The sequence below is a fragment of the Protomyctophum parallelum genome, assembly GCF_964188405.1.
Source record: "Protomyctophum parallelum genome assembly, chromosome: 13".
NCBI lineage: Eukaryota > Metazoa > Chordata > Actinopteri > Myctophiformes > Myctophidae > Protomyctophum > Protomyctophum parallelum.
Window position 1 is genome coordinate 28,372,235 of NC_139708.1, and position 15,829 is coordinate 28,388,063.

At 43.7% G+C, this 15,829-nt stretch overlaps 1 protein-coding gene across 2 annotated transcripts in view; it reads right to left on the bottom strand.

Annotated features, from left to right (window-relative positions):
• Positions 1-2,164: 2,164 nt before the first annotated feature.
• arhgdig (Rho GDP dissociation inhibitor (GDI) gamma) overlaps positions 2,165-15,829 on the bottom strand; it is a 59,400-nt gene continuing 45,735 nt past the window's right edge. For both annotated transcript variants that reach the window (XM_083779607.1, XM_083779606.1), the window contains exons 4-6: positions 10,730-10,809; positions 6,090-6,153; positions 2,165-4,747 (exon numbers count right to left, since the gene is read on the bottom strand). In XM_083779607.1, coding sequence (XP_083635733.1) covers positions 4,548-4,747; positions 6,090-6,153; positions 10,730-10,809 — 344 coding nt within the window. In that variant the 3' untranslated portion in view covers positions 2,165-4,547. The remainder of the gene's footprint in view (positions 4,748-6,089; positions 6,154-10,729; positions 10,810-15,829) is intronic.

A 15,829-nucleotide genomic window follows, 5' to 3' on the forward strand; every position in this document is an offset into this window, starting at 1 on the left:
TCTACTGATTGATTTATTCCATTGTAGCTATATTTATTCTATTTGGTGTAGGCTACTTAAGTAAAACATTTGAGTAGCCTATACTTTTTCCTCCACTGCCTACAACGGGCAGAGGCGGACTTAACGTTGGGCTAGGGTGGGCTGCAGCTCGGGGCCCCTGACTATAGGGGGGCCCCTGAAAAAAGAATATATATATTTTTTTATTATTATAAATTTGTTTAAATTTAAAAAGTATTTAAATCCAATTCAAGTGAAATGTGTGCCTGACTCTCTTTTTAGGGTACCCCAAAATGAAAAGAAATAAAGCCCTCAAATTTGCTCCAGCCCGGGGCCCTCAGCAAGGTAAATCCAGCTCTGACGACGGGTATAAGTCATTAAAAGCCAAGGCTTTTAATGACCCCAGGCTCGTGCAGAGGGGGTGGCTTTTGGGGCTTAAATGGCAGATTGTAAAGAAAATCCTTGATCAATATTATATATGTTAATGTTTACATTGTAATGAGAACACGTTGCTAATTGTACTGTCCAATGACATGCGGGCCAAGTTAGTGTGGAGCATCTTTGCTTGATATTCCAGGCCGGAGGAAACACGGGTGTCTTCATCTCCCTCAGCCTCTTGGTGTTGCCTGCCTGTGTCCCCCCGGCCCCCGGGACCTCATGCTCTCCTTCCCATCATGGGCAGATTCTTCTTTCACAAAAGGAGATATAATCGTCAGTGACTCAGTTGTAAGCTGTCTGGGAGACAGTCTTCACACCGTGTTGTTATTCACTGATTATCTTTAATGAGATCAGATTCTAAAAATGTCTTCTACATCCTGACAGTTTTCTGAAAAAGCTATGTTTCTATGTCAGTCGTTATTCGATTTTTCAAAAATAGCAGACCTACAAGCTCCTATGAGCTTGTAGGTCTGCTATTTTTCAATAGCTAAAGCATAACATAATGATAACCCAAAAGGGGTTCCCGCCCAAAATGGGTTAAGACACAAGCATTGAGGAGTATATTGAGAGTGAAAACGGATATTGGAACAGATATGTCATTAACCAAAAAAAAGAAAAAACGTGATAATGGACTGTGTTTTCACGACTCAACATCTTCATTCAGGGCTTTTATTGATTGAATGATTGACTGACATCTATATTGTCAAAAAGTACATGCATGAACATATTATTACTGTATTTGTACAATGTATAGCCGTCATGAAAAGGGTGAACCTCCCCAGGGTAATTGGCAATCTGTTAAAGGACCACAGGAGCGATGGCTTCCATTTTCGCATTGCAACTTTTCAGGACTAGAAAGCCTGCGGTTTCTATTAGCTTGGATTCCCCATCGATGATGTCACTGGTGGACGGGTTTCTTAACTGACCACAGCCCTCGTATGAGACACAGACTAAGTAGAAGAAAATCGTGCCATTATCATGATTATTAGTGACCTATTATCTATTATATGAAGATGGGATGAAAAGTGGTGAAGTGGTCCTTTAAAGAACACAGGATAAGGCTACAGTACCACAAGGTGTAGATAGCTCCCCATTACTTTACTTGCTAACAACAGTTTATACTTTATACTTAAAAAGCATCTTGTTATAGAAACAGTCTAACAGACAAGTACAAAGGGTATTTATTAAATATAGTATATCATATAATTATATATATTCAAATTATTTTCTTCACAGAATCAAATGTTTTATGGTCCTTATTCACCAGGAGTCTGGATGGCTTTATTCTAGGCTTAAAATAATTGATATCAATATTTTTGGAAATCTGTGGGAAAAATGTATGGCAACCTCTGCTATTCCCCATTAGACTATAAGTTCACCGGAATGGTGACTTAATCACTTCACATGTTCACATTTTGAGGAATTCAGAGATGCCTCCTTTCCTTGCCGTGGCTCCATTATAGTAAGTCCTATGGTAAACGGTGGATTTATCCAAAGCGTTCACACGTATTCACACACCGACGGCTGCCTCAGGAAACCACGTAACCACTCAAATCGACTCACCAGGGACTGGGAGCAGTTGGGGGTTCATGCATGCAGTGTCTTGCTCAAGGACAGCCAGGAGGAGCTGGAGATTGAACCAGGAACCCTTCTGATTTCTTCAGTCTTGATTCTTTTGACCCACCAAATATAGCACTGGTACAAAGGCTTCACTGCTCAGACGTCTATGGACTGTTTAAATCATCTTTATTAAAAGATACATGATGCTTGAATAGATCTGACAGCTGTTTTATAGATTTTTCTTTTCTTCAGATGCAGCATGTGATGGTTAAACCCTGGGGTTGTGATTACCTAAGCACAGATTGCCATACTGGTACGGCGGACAGTGCCTTTTAAAAAAAGAATCCCTCTAAATATCTGCAGAATCCCGGCAACCATCAGCAGTAGCCTACATCAAAATGTCATCGTGTCATTTTCTTTTTCAAAATCACAGTAAATAATTTTTTACAGCAAAGTCGTAAAAAAAGGAAGAGAGGATCATGATATACCATGCAACACTCAACAAGCCAACATTTACAGTTATTAAATCGAGACCATTTTAAAATGGCATTTCAAATCAATGCTCATGTTCAGCAACAAGGACAATATAGCCAGAGACTTTATACGATGGTCTTTTTTTCCCTTCTTTTTTTCCTTTTTTAAAGGGACGTAATTGATCACTTTGTATGCTTTTCTGACAGGCACTACTGCAACATTATCCAGCTAAGTTACAATACTTCACTAAAAAGGTAGAATAGAATTGTATTCACATCTCACGCCCTTGGTGTATAAGAGAAGTTTGCTCAAAGGTTGTACATTTGCCACTTTGGTACCAAATACCAAAGAATCCACATGCAACTTTTCCTATAATACGCACAGTCAAATTACATTATTAATTGGTTTGCAATAAAACTAAAACTTCTAGGAGGCTCTTGTCTCCTTATACAAATTATTTTTGAAACAAATTTGCCAAACATTATAAAAGTTTCCATATCTACGGTATGTTAGGACAAAGCACACTTGCTACAGAGTCACTCCTCCATGCTGTACTTAGAGAGAAGAGGTTAGGATCTGTGTTGGATCTTTTCATGTCCATGTCACAGTTGGAAAGGGTGATGTAATCCGGAATCTTTTCTTCTTCTTCTTTTTACAACTGAAAGTACACTTAAAAGCTTCCAGAATAAAAAAAGAAAGCCTGCTACTTCTACTCATAATTATATTCTTCTCATACTCTCCTAAAAGTGAAGGTTTTCTTGATGTATTTATGATAATGATACTATTTCTGTTTTTTATAACTGTGGTAAACAATCTTGCAAGGAAAAAAATAGGTCACAGGAATTCAAGTGTCATAAATGACATTAAACGAAAAAATATATAATTGAATGAACAAAAATACATTAAATACATCTCATCTCAACTCTGCCTTCAAATCCTTCGTCAATGTTAAGCATAATCAATCAACAGCCAAATCAATCAGTTAATACTCAAATTAGACTGAAATGGCATGAAACAGAATGTAAGACTAAGTTACTCTGAATGTCATACAGTAGGCGGTAGATATGAGTCCATCATTAGATAGCTAATGGGTAAGTGGAAATGACAATACATACAGAATAATATCTATACAGAGTATCAGATTTACTATACAGTTTGCAGTCCTTGACAACAGAGCGCATGGAGGGTTTATGTATCTTTATCACAAAGGTGATTGAAGGTGAAAATCAAACATGGTGTTTCTATTTTTCACCTCATGTCTAGACAGGATAAATACAGTATAAGGGTTTACTGTCTCCAGTACACTTAACTGTCTAACATCCTCACACTCTAAACGGCTAGGAAACCTACTAGCCAATTAGTATGATTTCACCCGTGGCAATCGTAATAATAATAAAAATAATAATATTAAAAAATAAAACAAAACCTTGCTTTGTTACATTCCTATTTTAAAATGTGTACACCTCTCCCTGAACTGTGCCATAACTAACTCCCTGTATCAATGCCTGCCATCGCTGAACATTTCCTGCTGTTGTGTAGGTAGGGGAAGGTAGAGAAGAGAAAAGAAGAGAATGGATGGAGGAGAGGACAGAAGGGATCATGGGGGTACATACTTAGTTCTGTACTCGTTTCACCCCACTGCACCTTCACATCCCCGAGCAGCTGGAAAAGGTGAAGTGAGAAGATGAAAGAAAAGAACAGATGGATAGAGGAGCAGAATATGAGAGAGGAGAGGTGAGGAAAGAGAGTCCCCTCTGTTTTGTAACCCTGCAAAGTTTCCCTTTTTTAGGATTTAAAGAGCCATGAACGAAAGGCAGAACAGGGGAAGACAAGAAAACAAGAATTGGTATTTCACCTTCGATGCCATCTTTTTTTTGCTCCAACCCTTATTCAATACCATGGTATCTCTCACAGGGGAGAGGTAGAATGGGGAAGAGGTGGTGAGGGGAGGGGGGAGGGGTCTCTGAGGACTATGCACTGATGGAGAAGAGAGGAATGAGAGAGGGTTGAATATGAGGGAAGAGAAATGAAAGAAGCATCACCCTGCTCGCTCTCTCTCTCTCTCTCTCTCTCTCTCTCTATTCGTCCCAGTCCTTCTTGATGCTGAGGTTCCACTCCCAGGAGAGGTGGTCCGTCTTGTCGTCGTCGGTGAAGTAGGACTTGATGTGGTAGGTGCCGCGGACCATCATTCCCTTGGGCGCCTCCTCCACTGGGGTCATGAATTCATGCTCCTCGACCCGAGGACCATAGCTGCCCACCATGTACGTTGCCTTGTCCACTGGAGGGAGAAAGAAAACAGGCAATGGGCTATTATGCACACAGAATAACTCTTCCTACTTCCGGGCCACTTCCCTACCGATGATACCAATTAAGGCTCTGTTCCATTTAGTGTGCAGTGGTTCTCAAACCTTTTATTTTCAAGGAAGGACCCCATAACTCTGAGAGTGTCCAGAAGGAACCCACTCAAGGACACTCTGGAATGGAACAGAGCCTTTAGTATCATCGGTAACACCTGTGACGGAAGTAGGGAAGGGGCCCAAGTTCATTCCAAAATGGCGTGTGATACCGTATGTGAACTGGACTACCAACGACCGTTTAAACACATACACACCTTCCAATACCACGTGCTTGTGCATGGCCATTCTTGTTGGAAACCTTTCCAGTATAGGGAAAACCTAAGCTTTATACAAAAATAGACTCGTCATATTCTCATGTTTTGTCAGGTACCGTTGTTGTCCACATACAGACACAGGGCATTTATTTATTTCACGTAAAGTACCAGGACGGGGCCAATGACATGTGGCTTGTGAACCATGTAAACCGCGCTGTTCTAAAGGTTAGGCTAGTGGTAAGGTTACAGTTTGTATAAAGTCAGTATAACTTAACCATTTAAAAACAGGCAAAAGTGTTCAAAAATGTTCAAAGATCTTTCAAAAATAGCAAATCTACTGTACAAGCTCGCAACTCATTGTATCACAACACATTGAGAGCTTACGAGATATTTTCAGTTATTTTCTTTTTCTTTTAGAACATTTTGAAAATGAGGCTTAAGTTTGGAATCGCTATACATAAGTCAACATGTTTGACATTTCATCAGTGTCAATGTCAACATGGTATGTGAAAGGGACGAGTGGCCTCATACGTCAGCACTCAGCATGTGTACACTACCTAACAACGCATCAAGCATTAACAAACATTATAACCTTTCAAATGAAACAGGGTTCCCAGTCTACCCATACATTTTTATGAAAACCTTTCCAGAATCCAATTTCCAGGCCTACCCGTATATAACAAAGAGAGGCAGTGTAGCAAAAATAAAGCATAGAATTCCAGTACACATTAGGCTGCAACAATCACACAGCCTATTTGGCAAAAAACGACTTATGTAATGTTACATATTCTGTGTAATGTTATACATGTTTTGGAAAAGGTTTTTTAAAAACTAAATCAATAGCCCCCCGCCCAAAAAATGCATATCCAAATATGGTTTCCAGGACCTTTGATTTCCTACCAAAAACGTTTTTTTCTAATTTCAAAATAATTCCAGGAATTGAATGACTGTTAGGAACCCTGATGGAAACTCCCTCGGTAGACAGTGTTTGTGTTGTGTCCTACTGTACCTCTAAGGCCTTTCCTGTATGTCAGATGGACGTACTTCAGACCAGCAACAATTTCTCTGTTCACCTGTGAAAAAACACATTTTTACAGAAACGTGTATCGGAAACATGCAGATCCAGGCAGATGGCATACAAGATTATTCTCGGACTGGTAAGCTCCTGTTTATAGCCTCCTTTAAAGAAGGCATGTCAAAATAGCTCACTAGCAGAAAGCAGCACTGGACCATTTTTACTCAGTGGATTATACCTCTATCCTAAACCATGTGCTAATGTTCACAATCTCACCTGACGGCTGCAAAGCTAGATGTGGTGTCCATGAAGGTGTTCATGGCATTAGAGCATAATTTCAATGAATGCAATACAAATGTTTATTTTGACCTATACCCAGTTTGGAAAGTGGAGCTTTCAGGTAGATATTTACAGGTACTACAGGTATGAAAAAGGCAAGGTCTAAAATTGCCAAAGTTACTCTTTAACCCATTTGCCATTAGAGCAATTACCCTGCTGGTACAGTGATTCACTGTATATGCACGGTTTACATTATTCTAGTAATGCATCTAGTCTAAAATTCAGTTCACTGTGTATCTGTGATGTAATGTGAACTGACAATAATACTAATTAAAGTCAACTGAAGGGACTCTGGGGGAGCCCCCTGGCCCCTCATCATCATCACCAGGGGACTCTGGGGGAGGCCCCTATACCCTACCCAAGGGACTCTGGGGGAGGCCCCTGGCCCCTATACCCTACCCAAGGGACTCTGGGGGAGGCCCCTGGCCCCTATACCCTACCCAAGGGACTCTGGGGGAGGCCCCTATACCCTACCCAAGGGACTCTGGGGGAGGCCCCTGGCCCCTATACCCTACCCAAGGGACTCTGGGGGAGGCCCCTATACCCTACCCAAGGGACTCTGGGGGAGGCCCCTATACCCTACCCAAGGGACCCTGGGGGAGGCCCCTATACCCTACCCAAGGGACTCTGGGGGAGGCCCCTGGCCCCTATACCCTACCCAAGGGACCCTGGGGGAGGCCCCTGGCCCCTATACCCTACCCGGCCGCTGATTGAAATTAACTGACCTGAATTTCATTCTTTGAACTGCAATTTATAGAACCAAATTGAACTAAGCTAAAATGCAGTAGCAAGACAGTGTTCTACCAGCAGGTGTCCTCATAGAGCTTAATTAGCCGGTCATTCATTGGGCCTTTTGGTAATTCTCAGCACATCTCCCTTTTCCTTCAGGGCCAAGGCCCTGGAGTACTGCCTTCCCATTCTGTTGTACCGACGCACGCATGCACGCACGGCACGCACGCACGCACACACACACACACATGTACGCCTTCCCTTCTAACACATTTTGTTTAATTTCTCTTTCATATAACATTTTGGACATCATGCCTCTGCTCGTGGGTTCTAAATCATCTTTCATTACATATGTTTTAATTTGTGTTCGCTTTGTGAGCTTCTGTATCTGCTACCTTTGAGTGATCAAGTACAGTAGGGCGCTAGTTTACAACAAACCGTTAAAATACGACGATAGGAGCTTTCCAACTGACAGTAACGATATATACTTTGATTCTATCCGTCCGTCCGTCAGTCCATCCATCAATCCATATACACACTACATTTGGTCAGTTCTGTTTAAATGTTTTTTCTTTTCAATTAGCATGTATTGACATGATGCTACTGTAAGTTAATGGCATTGTACCATACAGAGTGCACGTTTTGAGTACACTGAAGCAGAACATTACACCCCGCAGTAGTTCTGCCCAGATTTGAGACGGAGACTTTCTGTTCTGTTTCAGATCACGTTGTCACTTATGTGTCGTTACTAAAGCTTTGGCCAAAGAGTAAATACTGTAGAACAGTGGTTCTCAAACCTTTTCATGCTAAGGACCCCCAAATTGACATATAAGTACAGCTACTGTATAGCAGGACCCCCAGTTTGATATGCATTAGGCCACGGACGCCCATTTGATACCATTGTGATCTCTATGGGACCCCAAATCTGCACTGCCCGTATCGTCAGTGTTAATTTAACTCTACAAATGGGACCATTATGGTTCCATTTCCATTGGTACACTCTCAGAGTTACAGACACATAAGGGTCTATTTGGTTCCTATATCAGTCATTTGACACAGGACCCCCTGGAACCCCCTCAAGGACCCTTGGGGGTCCCCAGACCTCACTTTGAGAACCACTGCTGTGTAGAGCATCATAGTCTCAGTTCTTATAATATAGCATAGTTTACTATAGTAGTATATCATATTGCTTTCTTAAGTGAAATGATTCTCAAATATATCCCCAAATTAATAAATTATAAAATAATGCGAACTGATTGAATTCTGCGTGATATTCTGGACCCTAATGGCATTTCCAACCAAATCCCCAGAGGATCTATTCTTGGACTACAACATGGTCTAATTCAATCAAACGTCTCTCTAGTCCCCAGTGTGGAGTCATCCCCTCTAAAAGGTACAGTACAGTACATGACTGAGATATCATCATATCTCTAGTCTAAAGCACATCCACCGGAGGAAAAAACAAAACAAAAACAAAAACAAACAACTTCCCTCAAAGTTCAGACCTTTCCACGCTGGTCCCTGGGCACTTCCATTTGTCTGTTTCCCGATTTATAGTCAGAAATATTTCAGAATCCACATTCTACAGCTATTTATAGCGCACAGCTTGGGAAGAACACTGTGTTTATGCGTGCCGTGTGGGCAGTGTTTGCTGATTTGTTTTGTTTAGGATTGTGAAGGAAAGGGGCCGTGAGAGGATAAAAACAGAACAGTAGGAAAGTGAGAAAGAACAAAAAAAGAGAGAGCAAAAAAGATATGAGTGAGAGTTAAGGAGGACAGAGAGAGAGAGAGAGAGAAGAAGGAATGAGAGAGAGAGAGAGAGCGTGAGCGTGCATTCTGTCTAGGATGTGCCGTTTTAAATGACTCAACTGTGTCTGTTTTGTCTGTATAGGCTACTTGACCCTGACTGCAGTACAACACATGTCACTCTACAGGGACAATATCATGAACTGAGCTGAGCGAGCGAGCGAGCGAGCGAGCGAGAGAGAGAGAGAGAGAGAGAGAGAGAGAGAGAGAGAGAGAGAGAGAGACAGACAGACAGACAGACAGACAGACAGACAGACAGACGGACGGACGGACGGACGGAAAAAGCTACTGGAATTGAGAGACAGACAGACAGACAGACAGACAGAAGAGCAGGGAGAGAAAGAGAGGCTGAGAGAGATAGCCAGTGAGAGAAACAGAGAGAGAGAGATGAAGTGAGGGAGAGACAGGCAGAGAGAGAGGAAAAGTAGGATTGCAAGTGGGGGCAAGCTAAAGTGGGGTGTGGGGCAGAGAGATATAGAGAGAACGATAAAAATGGATGGACGGGGTGAGAGAGTGATGCTGGGAAAGGTCTGATTACGAGAGAGAGAGAGCAACAGGAGGAGGAGTGCCATGAAGGGCTAGGGATGAAACGAGAGAATGAATGCAGGGAGGAGGGGACGTGGGGGACAGAGGACACAGAGGGGGACGTGGGGGACAGAGGGAGGACACAGAGGGAGGGCACAGAGGGGGACGTGGGGGACAGAGGGAGGACACAGAGGGGGACACAGAGGGGGACGTGGGGGACAGAGGACACAGAGGGGGACATGGGGGACAGAGGGAGGACACAGAGGGGGATGTGGGGGACAGAGGACACAGAGGGGGACATGGGGGACAGAGGGAGGACACAGAGGGAGGACACAGAGGGGGATGTGGGGGACAGAGGGAGGACACAGAGGGGGACATGGGGGACAGAGGACACAGAGGGGGACATGGGGGACAGAGGGAGGACACAGAGGGAGGACACAGAGGGGGACGTGGGGGACAGAGGGAGGACACAGAGGGGGACGTGGGGGACACAGAGGGGGACGTGGGGGACAGAGGGAGGACACAGAGGGGGACGTGGGGGACAGAGGGAGGACACAGAGGGGGACGTGGGGGACAGAGGACACAGAGGGGGACGTGGGGGACAGAGGGAGGACACAGAGGGGGACGTGGGGGACAGAGGGAGGACACAGAGGGGGACGTGGGGGGGACAGAGGACACAGAGGGGGACGTGGGGGACAGAGGAGAGGACACAGAGGATGTGAACTCACTCACTACAGTTACAGTACATCGCTACATCCTCCCGTGAGCCGTGCTGTTGCAGTCGGAGATGTCCAACAGTCAAATACACTGATTCAACATGCTCGTCATCCCTGCTGACATCACGACTCAGAGGAACGTCGTGTGCTACTTGAAAGCGGGTGTCTTGTTCCAGGGAGGGTGGAGAGATAGGGGAGAGATAGGGGGGGGGGGGGGTGACAGAACTCTCCCCTATCTCTCCACCCTCCCTTTCTCTTCTCATTAGTTATCTGTCCGTTTTATCCATGCAAATCCCCCCCCCCCCCGCAACTGTTTACCGTATACGTATATTTCTCTCTTAAATCTACTCGTATGATGTTTTTGCATAGTATTATTGTTAGTATTGTCGCATCCATCCATCCACTGATCCATCCCTCTGTCCATCTATCTAATACTTCGATCAATCCAACATTAAATTCTCCCACCCACCCATCTATCCATCCATCCCTCCCTCCCTCCCTCCCTCCCTCCATCATTACCTTGAAGTGGATCTTAACCCTGTAGTCCACTCCTTCCTTCATGGTGAAGCTCTTTTTCTTCAGAGCCTCCAGGTCTCCTCCTGTGAACACATGACATCATGCTCACATCATCACAGGCTAATGACTTCACATGCTAGTTCAGTAGTACATACTGTAGTAATAATGTACTGTACAAACATGGTCCCCAGCCCAGGGACCCCTGGCACCGCTGGCTGTGTCTCCTATTACCAAGCAGTGAACTGCATTCACCCTGGTGTTCCATCATGTACTTTAATTCCACTCACTAGAAGGTGAATGCAAAGAACTTCCTGGTAATATAGAAACTCGGTTGTGCATGTGGAACAGCACCCAGCTGTTCATACTGTACCATGATGATGTGGAACAGCACCCAGCTGTTCATACTGTACCATGATGATGTGGAACAGCACCCAGCTGTTCATACTATACCATGATGATGTGGAACAGCACCCAGCTGTTCATACTGTACCATGATGATGTGGAACAGCACCCAGCTGTTCATACTGTACCATGATGATGTGGAACAGCACCCAGCTGTTCATACTGTACCATGATGATGTGGAACAGCACCCAGCTGTTCATACTGTACCATGATGATGTGGAACAGCACCCAGCTGTTCATACTGTACCATGATGATGTGGAACAGCACCCAGCTGTTCATACTGTACCATGATGATGTGGAACAGCACCCAGCTGTTCATACTGTACCATGATGATGTGGAACAGCACCCAGCTGTTCATACTGTACCATGATGATGTGGAACAGCACCCAGCTGTTCATACTGTACCATGATGATGTGGAACAGCACCCAGCTGTTCATACTATACCATGATGTGGAACAGCACCCAGCTGTTCATACTGTACCATGATGATGTGGAACAGCACCCAGCTGTTCATACTGTACCATGATGTGGAACAGCACCCAGCTGTTCATACTGTACCATGATGATGTGGAACAGCACCCAGCTGTTCATACTATACCATGATGATGTGGAACAGCACCCAGCTGTTCATACTGTACCATGATGTGGAACAGCACCCAGCTGTTCATACTGTACCATGATGATGTGGAACAGCACCCAGCTGTTCATACTGTACCATGATGATGTGGAACAGCACCCAGCTGTTCATACTGTACCATGATGATGTGGAACAGCACCCAGCTGTTCATACTGTACCATGATGATGTGGAACAGCACCCAGCTGTTCATACTGTACCATGATGATGTGGAACAGCACCCAGCTGTTCATACTGTACCATGATGATGTGGAACAGCACCCAGCTGTTCATACTGCAGGGACTCAACGTCTTTCTTTTACTATTTTGAAAAACATTTTTGAACAGTTCAAATAAATAGCTTTTAAACACTTCAAAATAGTAAAAAAAAGAAGAAGAAAAGGGCAAAAAACTTTAGGCATGAGACACTGATGAAAATAGGCCCCCCAATGTATTAGAAAGCTGTAGCACAATGAATGATCCTCTGCAAGAATTATTCTTAATCTAATATAAATACACACTAGTCCATTCCGGGGGATGTGCACAACAAAGTATGTGCAGACTTTGGGTTATGCACTGCCCATGCATTGCAGCTGCATTACTGAACAATCCCTAAACAAAGTAGTAGTAGTAAAAGTAATAGTAGTAGCAACTATTAGCACCATTCAGGTGAATGAAGAAGCTCTGCTGCATGTCGCCGGGCTCCGGAGATGTTCCACAGTGAAAGAATTTGCAGACTTTGAGTTAAGTATGGGCAAGGTGTGTGTTCCTATGAGTCGATGTCTGCCTAGCTGCGACAGTTACAACACACACACACACACACACACACACTCGCGCACACACTGTGACTGCAGCTTCTCTGCAGCCGTGAGGCAGGTCGGCCAATTAACCTCAAACTTGGCGTGTGTGCTGCTGATGTCGCGAGGTTTTTAGTCAGGAATTTGGCAGGACCAACGGTTTCCAAGAACTGATATCTGTGTGGAGGATGCACACAGATACGAGTACTTTTTGAACCACTGCCCATTTATGCCCAGTTGTACAGTATGTACTGTACGTCAGCAGTTTCTGACAACATCAGGAATCCCCACATCTCCATATATCTACTGTACCATATCTCCATATATCTACTGTACCATGGTCATGGTAATAGTTATCTCCATATATCTACTGTACCATGGTCATGGTAATGGGTATCGCATTGGGTACTTTGACAACGGGCACTACAGTATGACAATAAGTACAATGGGTACTTTGACAACGGGCACTACAGTATGACAATAAGTACAATGGGTATTCATAGCTGTATGGGGTCAGTGCCTGTTTTTGAGTGGTGCAACAACTCCCTTACGGAGCTATGTGTGTGGCTGGGTGGCTGGCTGGCTGGGTGGGTATGAGCACGAAAATAGCATGGTTGTTTTTCCACCACCTGTGTGCAACCCAACCCACACACAAACACACACGCACATAGTAACTGTATATGTAATGATTTTGGGTGTGCCAGTACAGTGACAGTACAGCACAGTATACCGTAGAGGCTGGTTACAGTAAATCACCCATTGACTGAAATACATTATTAGTAGGCCTACTGTGGTAATGGGCACTGCACTGGCTACAGTGAGTACCCAACTTACGTACATCGTTCCCGACTTGCATGGTCCGCGAGTAGGCCGCTGCCAAAAGCGAACCAGCCTAGTAAATATCAATAAAAATGAATATACAGGCTCTGACATTTATGCAGCTAAAGCAAACTTTAGTACAATGGAATCGTCTTCTCTGTGTCTGGGCCAGAGGGGGTGAATGAGTTTATAGAAAGGAGAAAAAATATATATAAACCATCCCGGGCCATGCTAATAGCACAGCATCACAAAAGCATTGACTGGCTAATCGCTTTATAATGTCAATTCAAAGCCAGCACTCAGCCACGAGTGCTTTGTAATGGAGAGAGAGAAAGAGAGATAGAGAGAGATAGAGAGAGAGGGAGGGGGAGAGAGAGAGAGAGAGAGAGGGAGAGAGGGGAGGACAGGATAAAAAGAGACGTACACACGTTTAAACTAATCAAAGAGAAGCTCCTCTTGTCTCCTCCATCTGGCTCTCTGCTCCTTAGTCTCCAGAGAGATGGAGACAGGAGGAGACAGCTCCTCAGGGACCATCTGGACAAGGAAATAGGTCACCGGTGGAACGCTCTACTGGCTTCACACACACACACACACACACACACACACACACACACACACACACACACACACACACACACACACACACACACACACACACACACACACACACACACACACACACACACACACACACACACACACACACACACACACACACACACACACACACACACACACACACACACACACACACACACACACACACACACACACCTCTCTCTTTCTCTATCTCTCTGTCTCAAACACACACAAACACTTGTACACACTCGTAGATATAGACATATACACATACAGTATAGTACAGCGTGCATTACTCATACTTATATGCAGTGTTGGGTATATTACTTTATATTTTTAATATATTACTTATTAGTTATTACCTTAATTTTAAAGTAAGATATTATATTACATATTACTGTCTGAGCAAGAGTAATATATTAATATTACTATTACAGTTAGTTAGTTAGTTATTACAGTTACTCAAATTGAACAATTAAATCTTTTGTATTATATATTGGACAGAATGCACTGTGCAGGCAGATGAATTATAAGATTTTTAATTACATGAATTTATTTATTTTAATTTTTTGTAGGCGTTTTCATATGACACACAATAGACCTAGCCTATAATGACATCACAAGACACAAACCACTTTCTATGCCTTTTATTAAAGTCCACATACAGAACAGGGACTGCCTAGAGTTCTCATCGGGCTTGAAAATGAAGGCCTACCCTACCCAAAACGTCTGGGTTTCCGAGGCTAACCCTACCCTAACCCTAAAAAAATGCCACTATATGGCCGCGGCGCCTTGCGCCGTGGTTCAAATGTTATTGAAGGGACGGACTAATGTGAACGGACTAATCGCCGAAATAAAGGATTTATGTAACTCACAATCTCACATAGCCTACGTTCCATTTCCAACATTCTAATGATTTCCAGCGATTTCCAGGGGTGAGTAAACATCTTTGAATCAAGCAGCGATCCTCTGAAGTGACGCAGCATGTCCAATACTGTCCAATACGTTGTGCAACATTCCAGAACAGAGCTATACAATATTATGACAACTGTCAACTTGGCTAGAATCTACTAGGCTACTGTAGGCCTACATTAATCATTGCCTCTCAAACCCACATACCACGCGTAATGTGCGTTGCCTAACCAAAATAACAGACATACAAACTATCAACATGCTGCTCGATTGCGTGTCGACAGCTTGCAGATCTGTTATTTTGGGCACACATGACAGGCGCACCGCGCTGGATGGGGAAATTAAATTGCTGTAGGCTAGGCAGGCAGGCAACGCTACGATTTGGAAACCAAATAGCTGTAGCCTACAGTGGACTGTAACATTGCTTGGTCAACTGTGTATGCAGTGAACATTAACATTAGCGCTTTCATAGTTATATTTATATGGAGCATTTACCGTGGTGACGTTGATTAGGTAATTTAGGTTATTCACCCAGCTGGGTTCAACGAGACAGCAGTGTCTCGTTAAGCCCCGATGCTTCCAAAATGAGCTATTGCGGATGAATCGATGGGCGTATAGAACATTTAAGCATATGGCAAGTTAACTTAAGTTATATACTTTGATGCTGAGCACTAAGCAATTCATTTGGTTCGCAAACCAGAACCAGACAGCGGTAGCAAGTTCAACAACCACCGTTCTAATCTGTCACTTATCTGGTGCACACACACACACACACACACACACACACACACACACACACACACACACACACCTCACCTGGATATTGATCACAAATCGCTGACACACTGCTTAACTGCTATTTTTCTAATTTATTTAACCTTTATTAAACCAGGCAGGGTAATTAACACCTGAACCCCCAGCATCGTGGGGTAACGCCACCTTGTGGACTTATAGTCTAATTCTGACGGAGATATTT